Source organism: Pecten maximus, chromosome 16 (assembly GCF_902652985.1).
Source record: "Pecten maximus chromosome 16, xPecMax1.1, whole genome shotgun sequence".
NCBI classification, from domain to species: Eukaryota; Metazoa; Mollusca; class Bivalvia; order Pectinida; family Pectinidae; genus Pecten; species Pecten maximus.
In genome coordinates, this window is record NC_047030.1 from 14,147,759 (window position 1) to 14,168,638 (window position 20,880).

General features: G+C 36.8%; 1 protein-coding gene across 12 annotated transcripts in view; it reads right to left on the bottom strand.

Moving 5' to 3' along the window:
- The window catches only part of LOC117345280, a 100,159-nt gene that overhangs the window by 65,817 nt on the left and 13,462 nt on the right, over positions 1–20,880 (bottom strand). The window contains exon 1 of one of the 12 annotated variants that reach the window (XR_004536395.1): positions 18,669–19,040. The exons of 3 other annotated variants lie outside the window; for them this stretch is intronic. Coding sequence is in view for 1 of the 9 variants with exons in the window: in XM_033908331.1 (XP_033764222.1) it covers positions 18,669–18,845 (177 nt within the window). In the remaining 8 variants the exon portion in view is untranslated. 8 more of the 12 variants (XR_004536398.1, XR_004536393.1, XR_004536392.1 and 5 more) reach the window with 8 other exon arrangements.

Sequence of the window (20,880 nt, forward strand, 5' to 3'; positions counted from 1 at the left end):
CTCACATCACACCTGTATATACTCACATCACACCTGTATAAAACCCCTCCCACTATACCTGTATTTACTCACATCACACCTGTATATACTCACATCACACCTGTATAAAAATCCCCCCACAATACCTGTATATACTCACATCACACCTGTATAAAAATCCCCCCACAATACCTGTATATACTCACATCACACCTGTATAAAAATCCCTCCACAATACCTGTATATACTCACATCACACCTGTATATACTCACATCACACCTGTATAAAATCCCTCCCACCACACCTGTATATAATCCCTCCCATCATACCTGTATATACTCCCTCCCACCATACCTGTATATTCTCTGATCACACCTGTATACAATCCCTCCAATCATACTTGTATATACTCACATCACACCTGTATATACTCACATCACACCTGTATAAAATCCCTACCACCACACCTGTATATAATCCCTCCCATCATACCTGTATATACTCCCTCCCACCATACCTGTATATACTCCCTCCCATCATACCTGTATATACTCCCTCCCATCATACCTGTATATACTCCCTCCCATCATACCTGTACATTCTCCCTCCCATCATACCTGTATATCCTCCCTCCCATCATACCTGTATATACTCCCTCCCATCATACCTGTATATACTCCCCCTCCCATCATACCTGTATATACTCCCTCCCACCATACCTGTATATACACCCTCCCATCATACCTGTATATACTCCCTCCCATCCTACCTGTATATTCTCCCTCCCATCATACCTGTATATACTCCCTCCCATCACACCTGTATATTCTCCCTCCCATCACACCTGTATATACTCCCTCCCACCATACCTGTATATACTCCCTCCCATCATACCTGTATATACTCCCTCCCATCATACCTGTATATTCTCCCTCCCATCATACCTGTATATACTCCCTCCCATCACACCTGTATATACTCCCTCCCACCATACCTGTATATACTCCCTCCCATCATACCTGTATATACTCCCTCCCATCATACCTGTATATACCCCCTCCCATCATACCTGTATATACTCCCTCCCATCACACCTGTATATACTCCCCCTCCCATCATACCTGTATATACTCCCTCCCATCACACCTTTATATACTCCCTCCCATCATACCTGTATATACTCCCTCCCATCATACCTGTATATACTCCCTCCCATCACACCTGTATATACTCCCCCTCCCATCACACCTGTATATACTCCCTCCCATCACACCTTTATATACCCCCTCCCATCATACCTGTATATACTCCCTCCCATCATACCTGTATATACTCCCCCTCCCATCATACCTGTATATACTCCCTCCCACCATACCTGTATATACTCCCTCCCATCATACCTGTATATACTCCCTCCCATCCTACCTGTATATACTCACTCCCACCATACCTGTATATACTCCCTCCCATCACACCTGTATATACTCCCTCCCATCATACCTGTATATACTCCCCCTCCCATCATACCTGTATATACTCCCCCTCCCATCATACCTGTATATACTCCCTCCCACCATACCTGTATATACTCCCTCTCATCATATCTGTATATACTCCCTCCCATCACACCTGTATATACTCCCCCTCCCATCATACCTGTATATACTCACTCCCATCATACCTGTATATACTCCCTCCCATCATACCTGTATATACTCCCCCTCCCATCATACCTGTATATACTCCCTCCCATCATACCTGTATATACTCCCCCTCCCATCATACCTGTATATACTCCCCCTCCCATCATACCTGTATATACTCCCTCCCACCATACCTGTATATACTCCCTCCCATCATACCTGTATATACTCTCTCCCATCATACCTGTATATACTCCCTCCCATCATACCTGTATATACTCCCTCCCATCACACCTGTATATACTCCCTCCCATCATACCTGTATATACTACCCCTCCCATCATACCTGTACATTATCCCTCCCATCATACCTGTATATCCTCCCCCTCCCATTATACCTGTATATACTCCCTCCCACCATACCTGTACATTCTCCCTCCCATCATACCTGTATATACTCCCTCCCATCATACCTGTATATAATCCCTCCCACCATACCTGTATATACTCCCTCCCATCATACCTGTATATACCCCCTCCCATCATACCTGTATATACTCCCTCCCATCATACCTGTATATACTACCTCCCATCATACCTGTATATACTCCCTCCCACCACACCTGTATATACTCCCTCCCATCATACCTGTATATCCTCCCTCCCATCATACCTGTACATTCTCCCTCCCATCATACCTGTATATACTCCCTCCCACCATACCTGTATATACTCCCTCCCATCATACCTGTATATACTCCCTCCCATCATACCTGTATATACCCCCTCCCATCATACCTGTATATACCCCCTCCCATCATACCTGTATATACTCCCTCCCATCATACCTGTATATACTACCTCCCATCATACCTGTATATACTCCCTCCCACCACACCTGTATATACTCCCTCCCATCATACCTGTATATCCTCCCTCCCATCATACCTGTACATTCTCCCTCCCATCATACCTGTATATACTCCCTCCCACCATACCTGTATATACTCCCTCCCATCATACCTGTATATACTCCCTCCCATCATACCTGTATATACTCCCTCCCATCATACCTGTACATTCTCCCTCCCATCATACCTGTATATACTCCCTCCCACCATACCTGTATATACTCCCTCCCATCATACCTGTATATACTCCCTCCCACCATACCTGTATATAATCCCTCCCATCATACCTGTATATACTCCCTCCCATCATACCTGTACATTCTCCCTCCCATCATACCTGTATATACTCCCTCCCACCATACCTGTATATACTCCCTCCCATCATACCTGTATATACTCCCTCCCACCATACCTGTATATAATCCCTCCCATCATACCTGTATATACTCCCTCCCATCATACCTGTACATTCTCCCTCCCATCATACCTGTATATACTCCCTCCCACCATACCTGTATATACTCCCTCCCACCATACCTGTATATACTCCCTCCCACCATACCTGTATATACTCCCTCCCATCATACCTGTATATACTCCCTCCCATCATACCTGTATATACTCCCTCCAATCACACCTTTATATATGTACCTCCATTCTACCTGTATATACTCCCTCCCACCATACCTGTATATACTCCCTCCCACCATACCTGTATATACTCCCTCCCATCATACCTGTATATACTCCCTCCCATCATACCTGTATATACTCCCTCCAATCACACCTTTATATATATACCGCCATTCTACCTTTATACATTCTAATCACACTTGTGCTTTACTCTCTAGGGTGTCTTCCTCTCTCAAGTCAGGAAACTTGTGATATTGATATTACAGATAATACTGTCAGGTAAAGAACTATATCACTATTACCACAGGTTCACATATATATACATACATATATATATTGATTCCATTACAATAAGTGAAAATGTTTAGTTATGTTGAGAATTTCTTCTACCTTTAAAACAAATGGTAAAATATAAAAAGAAACCATTGATTTTTGGATCTTTTCCCAAACATATAAACATTAGAAGTGACATAATTAAACAAAATTAAGTCTTGATGATTCTTATAATCAAACAAAAGTCTTGATGATTCTTATAATTAAACAAAAGTCTTGATGATTCTTATAATTTAAACAAAAGTCTTGATGATTCTTAAAATTAAACAAAAGTCTTGACGATTCTTATAATCAAACAAAAGTCTTGATGGTTCTTATAATTTATACAACAGATATGTCATAATTATTACAACAAATCAATCACAGCTATGTACTGGATCATCTGGTTCTGGCTCTAGATCCAAGGTTGAAGGTCAAAAGCTGAAGGCGAAGACATAGAATAGCAATCCTGTGGGATGAAAGAGACGATGAAATTGACGATGAAATTGGCGTTAGTGCAAAATCAGCTGACATCTTTACCTGACAGTATTAGAAAATGCAGGAACAAGTCTAATGCTGTTAGGTAAGATGCCATTGAAATTCGCTTGGTGCAAATCTGTAAAAATGTGGCTTATGTGTTGTAGTTGACTTCATCCTTGACCGACGTCCTGCACAGTAGATTCATCCAGTTGTCCATTCCAAATTATGTGTCTACTCATTAAAATACATACAAAGGGTGGAGTAAGATATTGTGAATATGCAAGTGCTACATCAAAAGCTGTTTCACATTTAACATGTGATGAATAACAATGCATCATTACTAGAGACATATACAATGTATATATATATATATATAAGAGCATGCAATAATGACAATGACAGGTACTGATCATAACACTCAATAAATACTTAATAAAAAGTGAGGCAAAAAAAAACATTAATTTCACTTTCTTGTACTTCTGGAAATGATTCTAACCAAAAATGATTGTTAACCTTACAGTCACTAAAAAATTCTATAAAAAAATTCTTGACAATTTCATGAGGTAAAAAATCCAGACACAGCATGTCTAGTAAATATAGATATATCATGTACAAGGAAAATAACATTATAATCAGTCTAACATCAAGCAGGACATATTTCTGAAAATTTGATCCATCAAAATAAAAATTTCATTGAAATAAATTATCATCCCTGAGTGATCATGTCTACAGTGAACTACTGACATTTTGTAATCGACTTTAAATAGAGGAACAGCTTCTGGGTGCTGTTTTGAGCAACCTTTACACAGATTAAAGCACAGTCAGGCATAAACTATTACAAGGCCAGATCACATCATTTACAGCATATCTAATTAAAAATTGAATTACTCTAACATCTAAAGATGGCTTCAATGCTAACTCAACAAGAGAAATATTGCAAAACTTCCATCGCCCAATATTACAGTAAAATGTTATAATACTGTCGCCTACCAGAATATCATTGTGTCCTAAATACTAACCGAGTCTTTAAAAGGAAGTCAAACACACCATTAACAGCATATGGTGGCCTAGACCACAAGTACAGTGCTGGATCATTTACATACAAACTTCAAACTTACGTTTGATTTGTAAGCAATTTCAGTCACGCATAACATCTTGCATATTAGATGGGAGCGCGACAGCCCGAACTTCGATCAGTCTGTCACCACGTGTACAGAGCATAAAACTCCTGCCTAGGGCAAGGGAGGTCAGCGTCTTTTCAGCTCCTGCACGCCTCACCAAGCTTTCAGCAGAGCCTGAACAGACTAAAAATTCCTCGTGATTTTAGAGTAAATATACTCGTATAATCACTACAGATTGTGAAATATGTGTATAGGGCACACCAAGATATTGAGGAATGCCATACATGCTGTGGTGATACTTTTTGTAATATATACAAGACTTATTGTGTCAGTCCTATTTCTCTCCACGGGTGACATATTTCGTATCAAATTCTTAAATAATGATCATCTATATATAGCCTACATACAGACCCACCTGTACATTGAAAACTTACTGAACCAATATATGTAGCCCAGGAAAATGAATAATGTTGAAAAGATCATGGTCCATTTACGGAAAAGACCTATGACCAGTGACACACACAGGGTAATCCGGTTAGCAGTCTATGTTCTCAAAACAGCTTACCCATATAAGTATTGGTTCTGCTGAATAACAATTGACCCCCTTCTTCTGGCCAAAATGCCATAGAATTGGATGATTGACCATGCATGTTGAAAATTAAAGTGAATCCATTCACAGCCTGTCGGACTATAAGTGTCATGATCACTAAGGTGTATAGGACGTAAGAATCATGGTGGGTGAAAAAAAATACCGAACCCATGAGGCAGATAAATGAAAATTAAACATCTGACAAATAAAGTTTGTTCCATTAAAGAAAAAAAAACTTATAAACATTACTAAATATCACTCGGAATAATACATTAAAAAATTTATATAAAAACGACCACCAGATACAATACAGATAGTGAACAATTTCACAAACATGGCACACTCATATCGGAGATATAATATTGAAAATAATACAATCAATACATGAACCCTAGCTGTACTAAATGCAAAACTCTCATCAAATCCACCTTTGTACTAATTTCCATATCATCTGACTATACCCAGGTATTACACAAAATTCTAACCACAACTCACCAATATAACTGGCCCAACTCTATCCAACAACTGTCGTACTGTGACCATTACTTAAAGCTGTCCAGAAAAGACCTGTGCATCTCCGGAGTCCCACCAAGAAATGATTACACACAGAACTCCAGAGAAAATTAAAACACAGGTACATTTGAATTCCTGTCGCATACTTTTCATCAGGTCTTATCTGATTCCCCTGTGGGAGACTGCCAACCAAATGATCAGATCAAACTATCTTCATAGTCTGTCCTCTAGGGCTAGCATGTATTCCTGACGCTCTTTTCTCCACATCTTTTAGAAAATAACACACACACAATATGGAAATTCCAGCCCTGTGAAGTGACGTATGGGATGGTATCGAGATCGAGACTGAGTTGAACTTATAAATATACTACAGGCGCAAAAAAACCTCAGGCAATCACTCATACATTGTATATTGGCATTGTGTAAAGAGGCCACACCCATTTTGAAATGTAAATCAGAGGATGTGTAACCAACACCGTATCGTCCACGGATAACAACTGTAGCGTGGTCGTGTGTGTGCGACGATGGTGTCACCAGTTTAAATGTCTCGCATACGTCAATATAAAAACTCCCTGATGAGCACACGACACAGGGCAGGGGCAGCCCTTGTCAATTGCACTGTGTATGTTAGAAGACAGCAGCTTGATGCCAATTTCACTATGTTTAAATTACAAACATCTTGTCCCAGTTAAAGACACACCTCAAAGAAAAATCACCTTATCACACACAAACCATTGAGGAAAAAGCTATTAACATATCAGTGAAAAGCCTATGGAGGCCACTTATATGGATACTGGTATAAGTGATACTCCTTCAGTATTTTACTAAACATTTAATGATTTCCTTGAAATTGTTGTTTTACTGAGAATGATATTTTAGTAGCCATAATGATGTATGATAACTAGCTAGAGTAGAGTATCCATACTTGACCCAATAGATGATACAACTTTACAGGTAGCATGTACAAGTCTGTGTTGATAGGTAAAACCTCAGTAAAGATTATATTTCACCAGGTGAATAGAATTAGCTAGGCAGGTGAGAATGTTGTTCAGATGTTTTTGAAATGTCATTTAAAATATGTATTTTTACTACAAAAGAATGATATTTTAAGATTATAAAAGGTGTTGTACATATATTTAGCCACAGGTTACTTTTGACAAAAAAATATTTAGATATGTTTTATTAATATAACCATATTATATATAAGTATCAAAATGTTACGAGTATATCGTTACTGTATCTGAATATTTAGATTTTGGCATTTTTCAGAGCATTACATGCATTTAAGTTTATATAATGGATGTCAATTTCTTTATTGAAGTTTTATTGAATATACACTTTGGCGACACAGAGTTTATTATATGTAAATGTGCATTTATTTACAGAAAATGGGAAAGATATATAGCTCAGGAACATTCCACACTTAAAACAACTGTTTGTTGTATAAATGAATATATATATATGTATAATATTATAACTAATAAACATCACACAAACAAAGGAATTTTATGAGGTGACAGCCATTACTTGCTTCATGAAACAAAGGCCTGGACTTTTATCATATGTCATTAACAACAGTATCGGTATGTGATTAATGATATGTGTCGGTCAACGAACTACATAACTCTACAGTCACTTTGTACAGCTAACAGCTTTATACAACAAAACTTATAAATATATACCGTCTAAAACACTCAGAAAGCGCATTACAGCCTAGTACAATATGTAAATACTGGGTACCTATAGACAAGTTCGTCCACAAACAGACAGACTAGCAGTTTGAGGTTTTCAATATACAATTATGTAAGTTTTTTGGAGTAAATCATATATATCTATTTATCACACACTTGAGATATTAAGTTATGTAACGAACATATCACCAAACAACATATGAATTTGTGACAATTAATTAGTTGAGTATAACAAGAATGCTTTTTCCAAATTTACCAACGAACTGGGTCAGTTTATGATGATTATATTTATCATTATATCATCAAAATTAACTCAAATCCTTTCCTATAAGAAATCTATACAGTCCAAGATGGATTTAAGATACAAGTTTTTAAGTTTCCTAAAACTTCAACAATTAAGGTGTCTTTAAATGCACAAGTATTGCAAAAACCTTACAAAATATTGTCTTTAATTTTTTATACAAAGAATACATACTTTATTGAAATTATTGTTTATAAAACTACCAGTGTAATCATTTTTACTCCGAGAAAAACCTCTAATTTTGTGTAATAATAATAATGCATGTCGTGCTAAAGTAGCCATTTTTGACACACTAGCTTGAATTACCTTCTTACACAAGGAACTACAGTATATGTATGTCATCAACCCCAATCCTCGAACAATGACCAATCTGAACCCCGAACAAAGGCTGCCTAATGTCAACAAGGAATTTATTTTACAATGCCATATACACTATGAGCCTAACTCTCGGTCAATATTTATCTACCTGTTTGTACCTGGACAAAGACCTCGTTGTCACTCAGGCCCGCTAGTCTAAGATGGTACAATGGAACTAACATTTCATCCAAACCTCAGATTATATACCCAACTGATTTGATAAATTCTTTCTGTTCAAACATTTTTAGCAAATAGTTATTTAAAATCCTCTGCAACACACATGATAATGTAACCAGGATTAAATATTCTATAATGACGATCCTTACAATGTACATGCAAGATCATGAAATTGAATGAAACAGATTTTAGAGTTACAAGACATTTGAATTTGACAGTTACAAGTTGCTAACAGTTTAAGATAATGCTACAGCTGTCTGAATTCAGCCTACTACAAAGAACAGTTCCATTTAGTAAAAATCCATTTTTTTTAATACAAATATAGCTCATGGTCAAGGACCTTATGGCAGAATAATGTTTTCCCTGTCAACAAAGCCCTCTAGTCATTGTACGATCAGCCCGGGGTCGGAGACCTACGGCCCAGTTCAACACTCATATCAGAGAAAGACAATCTAAATACGGAATAAAGCTCATCGGTAAATTAAAAACACATTCCACATGAATGAGAACAACGACTTGGCTGTCAGTGAGACTTCGGAGCACAAACGATCATTGTAGGGCTAAAAATCAATGTATTGAAAATCTCTTTAAAAAGAACTGGCCAATATCCTGAGCATACACAATTAAATTGATATGTCCACAAGTTTCAAATTGGATATTATCTACTGATGTTTGGAAACTGTTTTTGTCATAGGTAGGTATATTACTGGTAAAGACTTGCTTTTTATAGATTTATCACACCCACGGTTGTCACAACAAAATCATTTATTGATTAAAACATGTGAATGGTGGCAGTGTTTCTTCTATACATAACAAGATCTTGACATGGCAACTCAGACACACCCACAGGAGTATTAGCCAATTAATTTCTAACAAAAATGTTATATCTCCCATTGATCATGAAAAACAAAATCTCAAAATACAGATCAATAGCGGATAAAAAATTGCAAGTGTAAAAACATGGAGCATGGAATTGTGCAGTGTCATTTACACATTTAAAAACCCTAATCTTAAAACAAGATGATAAAAAACGTAATAATGTTGATAATTTGTTTGGTTACTTCCTACCAATACTATCTGATATACCTATAATTACTACAAAAACAGCAAATACTAATTAGATTTTTAAGGTTGTATATCAAATATATACCTGCCATATATAGAAAATTGTAGAACATTAAACAAAATTTTAACAAATAAATTAAACACGATATATTTCATTTCAAATATTGATAAGAATTTCAGCACTTGACAAGAGTGCATTAAAGGATACCTTTACTTTATCCTAGAGTACATTTACACCTTTCATGTCCCAATATTAACAGCTTCCCTCTCTCGGTCTACTGACCATGTACAGATGAGAATTGAAGCCCCTCAACCATGAACAGGATTTGAACTACATTTAAAAAAATCCATTAAGATAGCACCATCTCTGTAGGGTACGTGTAGAACTCCACTGAAGGCGACAGCCTATTTTAATAATTTTGTCAGACTTCCAATAAAATCTTTCTGATGCACTCAGCCAGAATGCTAGACTCATTTAGATGGGGACGCCATTTTCCCGCTTATTTCAGGATATTAACCTAAAGTGAAATGCCACATATTTCATTTCAGTAAATCATATAAATCTAACAATTTAGAATATTCACAATAAGCATGGCCATTTTACTATCATCAAGAATTTCCTACAAAAGATCTTTTATATAAATTATGAGGTAAAATTTATTTTCTCAATAAATCCTAATGTTAAATTCACATTTCTGGATCTCACTAAAAATCTACTTGTAAAACTCTGTAGAAAAATGAAACACTGATAGTGATACGTATACTGGTATGCCAGCCATATTTGTAATCCATTCCAGTTTTAAAAATATCAAATATCATTCATCAAAAATAATGTTTCTCTAAAGCCTAGATATATAGACATATATCACCTATGTTTAGAGTGTGGAACATGGCGACTGGAAGATTCTACATGCTCGCTAAACTCAATGAAGCTCACTATAGATCACTGAAGCTCACTAAACATAAAGATCACAAAAACTCACTATGCAGAATGATGCCACCTTCAAACCACCTGTCTGGAAGACGACTCTAACGAGCAAGACAAGAGCATTGACCATACACAGTACCTTAAATTGTACATCTCTTTGATATGGCCACGTTCAAAATGTCTTCACCTACACAAGAAATGTCTTCACCTCTACAGCACTAGTAAAGGCAACAGTTGATGACAAGCTTCCATCAGCGACATTGAGTTTCCAAGACCTGTCAAGTGATAACAGGAAACCATGCTAAAAGATCATGGCTGCTTTAGCAACACACCTGAGTTCTTCGTGGCCTTTGTCATGGTATACAATAACAGCATCTGTAAATATCCGACCCCCATACCTAGTTAACTTGGAAAATCCGTCATACAGGTAAAACAAACAGTGCTATACAAACAGCAGACACCATAATTATGTGGCCAATGACATCCTAGTTAGCTCAAAGTCCCTACCACAAACAAACCAATATTGATCCTGGAGATAAGCCTCTCTCCAATCAGTTTGGATCCTTGGATGTTCTGGCCATTGGTCAAGAGGCTAGTATCAGTCACTTTGTTTGCAGTGTCCAAGCCAACAGTGTCAATAAATCTTGTACACACATATATGTAACATGTGCTTCATGTCTTTGTATACCTAAACCTGTCCTATCCCTACCCTGTGGTCATTCAACAGAGACCCCCAAACACCAATATATCAGGAATGCTAAGAACCACAATGTCAAGTTGGACCATAAAAATCATACACATTTAATAATTACAGAAATACAATTTTATACCTTCCAATCCTCTGTATATGCTTTGTGATCAAATATTTTGTCCATGAAAGACCGGTTTTCTGATTAGAGCACAACATGAACGTTACACAAATGTAGCCCAGTATTGTATACAGAAAAAGTGTAAAATATTATCCATTCGGATCCACTAAATCTAATTCTAGATAAAGTGTTGCCATATTTCCATATGAATACATTTATATATATATATGTGCATATATCTTTTCGTGTAATTTAGTTTCTAACTTTCAAATAACAGCTATAGCTTCTTTTATACCTGAAATCTGATTTCCGTCCCTGTATATTAAAGCCTCTGTGAGTACTCAAACAGGGCACTAAACACTATACATATTTACACAAGAGACAGCGATCGAGGTACTCCAATCTCACACCAAAGGTCGTAACTTCAAAATCACACATAGTCTGCATGACAACTAAGCAAAGAAAAATGTCGAAACACCTACCCATTAAACATTGATCACACGAAAAAAATCAATCATGTTTGTCGACCAGGAAAACATGTCAAGCACACAAACCATATACCTCAAGTGTCTAAAACATGTTTAATTATCTACACCTAGTTGGTGAGACATGGAACTCCCTCTAACAAAGATGTCATTGATACCAGTATTTTAAGTATAGCTGTATGACTAGAAAGTGTGTATACAAATTTATTTACATGGGTGTTTAATGTCAAGTAAGGCCATGGCCAAAGACTACTACTGCCATAGGCAAAACAGGTCTCAAATGTGCAAAAAGTTATTATGAAATTAGACATAAATATGATTACATACTGACAAAAAGTTCTTTTTACTGACGGCATTCAGATATAAAATGTATGTAATTATATATACACAGTATACCGCACAGTACACAAAATTTCAAACTAAGGGAAATAACTCAATATTTTTTTCCTCTTACAAACTATACTCTGGTGTAGATGCTTAATATTGTATACAATATTTGTATATCCTTGTATGAATATGGCAAATATAATGTGTTTCTGAGAATTCTGACATGTATCGGTTTTCAGTCTGACCTTTGACCTGTTATCTTTATTAAGGAATGTGCTCGATCATCATTCAAGTGTTTTCCATCAAAGTCTGTCAAGATGAATGCCCCTCACTCACAGGAAGTGTTCAGATTGGCGAGAGAGAAAACCTTTGTTATAAATGAGGTCATACAATGTATCGTATGTGTGTACACACTTGTGTTTCATATGTACATATTTACATTATCTTTCATGAAAATTTTATTTTCTTAATCCATGTTGAAAATATCACCTTTTATAATTAGCTCTCATTAACCTAAACATTATTTCTACAGGATATTACTTAATAATAAATGTCAAACAGCTGGAGACAACTTATCTAGCCAAGGGTTATATGATCAAGTACCTGCTAGCTTACTCCTTTAGGTAAAAAGGAGTCAGGCAGATCATATTAACCCATGGCTAGCGAAGATGAACCAGAAAAAAAGCAAAGATTGGATTTTATTTCAACATAAATTAGTTGATAGCATGCAATTAATAAATAAACAACAAACATCTCACACACTAGATATGTTATTGACCCAGCACTATGACAATGAGATATTGATAGTTAATTGACAAATTTTTATTTAAAGTTATCTCTAAAATAACTAATATCACACCATTTGGGACATAATTACAGGTTCCAAATACAGGTACTGTATAATTACCATCATAGCCAGCCCAATATCTTACATTAATGAGAGATTGAATATCCTTTTATCCTGGACAGGGATATCAATGATTTTACTGGTGAGATATTTTCTTATCTTGCCCTTGAGTTGAGACAAGCTAGTGAAGCTACACATGTTCTTTCCACGTTCTTAACAATTTGTATGAAATCATGGCAACAATACAATGCTGTCATGTTGACCATTAAATCATGTCATGTCCTACATTGATGTAAATATTTGATACAAAGAAAGGTGAGAGAAAAATAATCACTCACCCCTTGGGACTGAAACAGGGAATCTCAACCCTCGAAGTAAGAGTATTAGCTGCCAAACAGGATTAAGTGTTTGGCAACTTAAGAATCTTCCACCTCTGGTTGAGATTCCTCTGTCTCCCTCCCAAAAGGATGAAAGATTCTATTAATCCAACAATTCATAAATCTGTCTATTCCCTTAAACAGTGTGTCAGACTCCCTCAAACAGTGCGTCAGACTCCCTCAAACAGTGCGTCAGACTCCCTCAAACAGTGTGTCAGACTCCCTCAAACAGTGTGTCAGACTCCCTCAAACAGTGTGTCAGACTCCCTCAAACAGTGTGTCAGACTCCCTCAAACAGTGCGTCAGACTCCTTTAACAGTACGTGCGTCAGACTCCCTCAAACAGTGTGTCAGACTCCTTAAACAGTGTGTCAGACTCCTTAAACAGTGTGTCAGACTCCTCAAACAGTGCGTCAGACTCCCTCAAACAGTGTGTCAGACTCCCTCAAACAGTGTGTCAGACTCCTCAAACAGTGTGTCAGACTCCTTAAACAGTGTGTCAGACTCCTCAAACAGTGCGTCAGACTCCCTCAAACAGTGTGTCAGACTCCCCTCAAACAGTGTGTCAGAATCCCTCAAATACAGTGTGTCAGGACTTCCCTTAAACAGTGTGTCCGACTCCCTCAAACAGTGTGTCAGCACTCCCTGAAACAGTGTGCAGACTCGAAAACAGATGCCGTTCAGGACCCTCAACAGGCGTCAGACTCCCTCAAACAGTGCGTCACACTCCCTCAAACAGTGCGTCAGACTCCCTCAAACAGTGTGTCAGACTCCCTCAAACAGTGTGTCAGACTCGATCCCTCAATCTGTGTGTGTCAGACTCCCTCAAACAACTACATCAGATGTCTATTCCATCAACCTGTGTGTCAGACTCCCTCACACAACTACATCAGATGTCTATTCCATCAATCGTGTGTCAGGACTCCCTCACACAAACTACATCACAAGTCTATTCCCTCAATCTGTGTGTCAGACTTCCCTCACACAACTACATCACAAGTCTATTCCATCAATCTGTGTGTGTCAGACTCCCTCACACAACTACATCACAAGTCTATTCCATCAATCTGTGTGTCAGACTCCCTCACACAACTACATCACAAGTCTATTCCATCAATCTGTGTGTGTCAGACTCCCTCACACAACCACATCATGAATCTATTCCATCAATCTGTGTGTGTCAGACTCCCTCAAACAACTACATCATGAGTCTATTCCATCAACCTGTGTGTGTCAGGACTCCCTCAAACAACCACATCAGATGTCTATTCCATCAATCTGTGTGTGTCAGACTCCCTCAAACAACTACATCATGAGTCTATTCCATCAATCTGTGTGTGTCAGACTCCCTCAATCTGTGTGTCAGACTCCCTCACACAACCACATCACAAGTCTATTCCATCAATCTGTGTGTCGGACTCCCTCACACAACTACATCAGATGTCTATTCCATCAATCTGTGTGTGTCAGACTCCCTCACACAACTACATCAGATGTCTATTCCATCAATCTGTGTGTCAGACTCCCTCACACAACTACATCACAAGTCTATTCCATCAATCTGTGTGTCGGACTCCCTCACACAACTACATCAGATGTCTATTCCATCAATCTGTGTGTGTCAGACTCCCTCACACAACTACATCACAAGTCTATTCCATCAATCTGTGTGTGTCAGACTCCCTCACACAACCACATCAGATGTCTATTCCATCAATCTGTGTGTGTCAGACTCCCTCAAACAGTGTGTCAGACTCCCTCACACAACTACATCAGATGTCTATTCCATCAATCTGTGTGTCAGACTCCCTCAACTACATCACAAGTCTACTCCCTCAACCTGTGTGCATTGAGACAGATCTTTATCATCAACAACCACATCACAAGTCTATTCCCTAACAACAACCACATCACAAGTCTATTCCCTAACAACAACCACATCTCAAGTCTATTCCCTAACTTGTGTGTCGAGATAGGTATCATCAATAATTGACAACCTCCCACTTCCTCTGATATATATAATAAAAACATTAAAATGTAAATCTGAGTTAAACAGGATAAGCTTTTTCAATATTTCAATCAGGTAACAAATTACTAGTAGGAGAAAAATACTAAATCCTCTTTAAAAATAAACAAGAAAGTATCATAAACGTTGCTTTCATTATGACTGGAAATTTGTGTCACAAAACAAAATGTTGAAACAATTAATAATAATAGATATTGTAAGTTTATAAATAAAACTGATTTACACCATAAGTACACATATTTATCAAATTTTACATTTTCTTAAAATAATGTATAACATACACATTTCAATTTCTTGATTCTCATAATCAGGATCAAACAAGGTTATATTTTTAAAAACTTTATGTCTATCATGTTTTGGAATCGTCAAATAACACATGTATCATATGAGTTGCAATCTGAAAAGGTAACTTACGGCGGTGCATCACCAAAGTTCTAAACAGGATTCATTAATCAATACACAGATAGGCCATTAATATGGTTCCATTGAGATCCTGTCTGGTACTCACAAAGACCAGACAAGATGACCACACAATGACAGCTACCCAACACAAAGTACCTGATTTCCTCGGCCTGGACTGTTTGAGGTAGGAAGCCATTGGAGGTATATTGTCCAGTGTTTTCCTTCTCCTTTATACTTCAGTGTAGCAGGGCTCAATAAAATGAGCTGTGATCCTGTCACTTGGTAACGAGATGAAACAGATACCGGACCTGCCATACCTCCACTGTCGTTGATATTCTTGTAACCTTAGCAACGGTATAAACAGGCAAAAACCCCTTGCGACTATCTCATTAATACGGATATTTAGGCACCGTAAGAGCATGCAATATGACTTTTCATTAAATTGAGTGATTTCTTCGCGATCGATGGACCATCATTACTGCTCAATACTGGGCTAATGTACTAATTCATAACCGGAGACGGTTTTTACAGCAGCTAAATTAGAGGAAGACCATGAAGATTGCGTTTCATGTTTCTCCAACTTTCCTGGATGAGGAATCTTGACATTGATTTTCATCTTATCTCTCTGATTTTTATATCTATTCAATACGAAGTTGACCTTTTAAAATCAAAATTATATTTAGGCCAGATACAATGACAAAAAAAAATCAATATATATCAGTAACACATTTTGTCTTCAGGACATGTAATCGGTTTACACAAAGTTCAGTATTTATGAGACATGCAAGCCAGATTTCATTCAATTAGAATCAGCATGGAAGATATGTTGCCCATACTGTATAATCAATTTCATGAGAAAGAAAATAGATTCTACAATACTTGTTAAGTGCAAATGTAACTCTTTTAGTTTTTTCGTTTAGTTTTTTTTATAGAAAAATTCTTGCAGCTTATATTTCAGTCCAATAAGAATTACTCCTTCATTTATTCACCATTTTTGTTTATCAATTTTTATATTTTATATTTTTATTCCATCTACTCTTTCTCAGAATTGATATTGAAATTTAATTTATAATTTTACAATATTAGTTTTCTAGGGACATGAGTAATGTATTTTCTACAAAATGAGATAATTTCAGAATTTTCTTAGATCTCCATAAGAAAGGTGGTTATAGGTAATTTAGAATTATAGATGATTTTATTTTTGATGAGTGGACTTTAATGCCTAATGTTGTTAACCAGGTAAGAATAGCTTTTATCTGTTATGTTTTCATGAGATTTTATTTAATATACATGTACATTAAAAAAAATATATTGTTTTTGAAGCTTTGTATACAAATGTCTTTTTAGAATTGTTTGAACAACAACCTTAATCAAAATTAACCTGTACCTGTGTCAAAATTGGCTCTATTATATGTGCTGTACTTATTCATCGAAGAATGTAGTTGTAGGTCCGGTACAGGTGTCAATAGGTCAATCTATATGCATGGTATGTTATTTCAGTGGTCAGTGACCAAATTGACATTTGATCTGATGTAGATTGCTATTTACTACAAAGACATGGCCAGATGACCACCAGTTGTGTTCTTTGTTATCAGAACAGATGGTTATCAATTATTTGTGGACTCCTGTAAAACCGACATAATGGTCAGTTTATATCTATTTCAATCAATTAATATGACCTATAGCTGACTGTCACACAGTCAATGACTGACAGTTACTGACCACTGATTTCTGACAAGATATACACCAGACAGACCAAGATAACATTATCGAGTTTGGATGTGTCATACTGTTACAAAAATTTAATCACACAATCGTTTGGTTATTTAACATTGTAACACAGCATTATAACTTTAGCTTCAAACATTTCAACAAGCTGAGTCTCAGTTTTGTTCATTGTCATCTTAATTTTAAACATTTTTTTCTCAATACAAAAACCTGGCTGCATTTTCTAACATATCTCACTAATCTGTATGAAAAATTTTAGAATAAAATTTCATAAAATACTGTAAGGCTTTGTGTTAAGAGACATTACTTTAAATCAAAAGCCAGACAATAACTGTCATTCACAGGTGTAAAATTAAACAGCTAATCAAAATGGCAATTTATATGTTTAACCCTGTTTTTAACCCTGTTTTTAACCCTGTTTTTAACCCTGTTTTGGGATACGGGTAATGGTATTGCAAAAAAAAGGAAAAGCTATTAAATTGATGGTACCAGATAACTCCATAAATGTGTAAATATACCCTTTGCCAACAGTTACTGCAGGCATTTTCCTTTTTTAAATGGATATACAAATCAATGTATTTTACTTTTTGCATAAACCGCATTGGGTAGGCCCTCATGGTCATCAATCAGTCTCTCGCCTTACACAGGTAACTATAAAATAGCACATTTAGGACAGACTGACAACGAAATGATTACTAGCTAGCATATTAGTGTTTACTGTTTTCGAAATACTTACGCAACACAAGGTTTACGTGGGGATGTTTTTTATTGTTCATTGTAGCGAGTGTAAATATGCAATGTCATACCGGTACATGTGTGTTAAAGTCAGGCGTTAAGATTATATGTGTTATGGGGGCAATACAACCGCATATTCACGTTCTAATATCGATCGCCAGAATAATTCATGTCGACAGTAGGTGTATTAGCCTCAGCTTTACGTGTAAGCAATAAAATATGTAATGCCTACCTGTCGCTGCTTCTTGAATTTGATAAATGATTCTTGCAAATTCTTCTTGCCTTCTTTTGATTTCATATCGCCAAAGTCAACTGTAAATGCCTCACCAGTCCTACGTTTTTCACCGGAACCGGTGTCCTTGTGCACCTGTCTGACTTCATCGGAAGACAGGTCGGCCATATTGACCATTGACCTCTACCCTTGTCGCGCTTGACATGCGTTTGGAGTATTTCACACCATATTGATTCTGTCTAGTGAAGTATGACGGCATGTTAGCAGTCTGACATTGTTTCGGGTAGCTTATTGATCATGAGGCAATATGCTATAGTGTATGACGTGCGAACACAGGTTGTTTCGCAAGCGCCTTGACGATTTCAAAACAAAACTCATCCCAATACATCGCTATGAAATCGATTGTGATTGGCTATACCAACACTAACTATCCAATGAAATCAACAGTCTCATAGCTAGGTTCATACTAAAAGTAAAACGATATTTTGACAAGTACATATCCGGAAAGAAGGGGATTACACTTGTAGTGTGTAATATTAGGCTTTTTAGATACCTATATATAAAATTAAATCAAACAAGCGGACCTTTTACAAAAAGGCTATTGAAAGCCAAATTTATCAAAATAGTTACATGAATACATTTTATGGAACGTGTGAATAAACTACTAATGTAGTCGTCACAAATTTAAAAATACCAGCAGGATTATTTCAATGCCAAACGTTATGACCTAACTACCTATATATGGTTTAGACCTATAGATTTTATGAAGCAAGGGAGGTAAGAACTATAGGTTTGTTAAGAGATTGCACTCAGTCTGGACAGAGACTTATCAGATATCTGATAAACACGTCTCTGGTCTGGATAAGATGTATACGTACGTTTGTATAGAGATTGCACTCAGTCTTGCATTCCAAAATTTATGGAAGGCCGTTCATGTCAAAATGGGATAAACTAACGCATTATAAGTTAAGGCCTTAAAACGTCATTTAGCGCGCACTAAACACAGAGACTTGTATATCAGGTATATACGTCTCTGCTAAACACTAATTTAACACTTTAAAGATAAATGAACGTTATTTTTTCGATCCTTCTCCAGCGAAAACTTAGGTTGAAACCTTTCTAAATTTAGCAAAATGTATGTAATTTAACATTTTAAAGTGTTATTTTACAAAACCTTTTTTATATTAAATATTCAGTAGATTTTTAAACATGATAGCATTAATTGCGTTAAAGTCTATGTTTGAATTAACGTGTTAAGCAGGCGTGTTTTTGCGTTAATTATTTTGTTGTTGACAATGAACAGCCATGATACCAAAATCCCATGTATGTATTTATATAATAATACTACGTGGGTATATTTTTATGGACGAAATATCTGTGAAATGATAAATACTAGAAACAGGTAAATAATCATCAGTCTAATTCAAGTGTGATAGATCACGCATGACCAAACACTTCCCGCCAAGTTAACTGTGTTGCATGCGATATGGTCCAGTGGTCACAGAGAACGCGAATGAATGTATCCTACAATAACACACTTCTGTCGAGATGACGAACCATGTCAAATTCATTTCTAGTTAAACAGCATGTTCCTACTTTGATGACGTCATTCAACTCAAACGTGACGACGGCAAAAGATTATGTGATGCGTGACTGTACTCGCAACCTGGCGCAAAATAGAACATATTGATTTTGTTCAACGATTCGTTTCGTACACGCGGATATCTGTCTCCAAGCAACTTTGTCGACAACCAATCAATGTTCTAATTACTAGCCTTTGTAGCCACCCGGCAATGGTTTACATAAAGACACAATTCTGTGTGATCGCCTGCAGTAGCGTTGCTGAGTCATTATCGCCATTTCACTAATGGAACCCGTCTCCCATGACTGCATTTTTATTTTCTAGACAAACATGTAGAACAGGTTTACACTGTACGCTACTCTAATAACACCTGTGTAATTTTAAGAGGTTTTCTGTTCTTCGGGACCCCTCCCTCTTGGATATTTCACTGGAGACTTTCCACCGATGGACTCGATCCTGCTAGAACGAATATTAATGCCATTCCTATACAACTACACATCAGTCAGAGTCAGATATCGTCCGTCCGTCCATCCGTCCGTCCGTCATCCAGAACTACTTTATCGCAGCTATATCCTGCGTGTTAAGACAGGCAAACAATACAAATATGTACAGAAGCATTTTATCCGTACG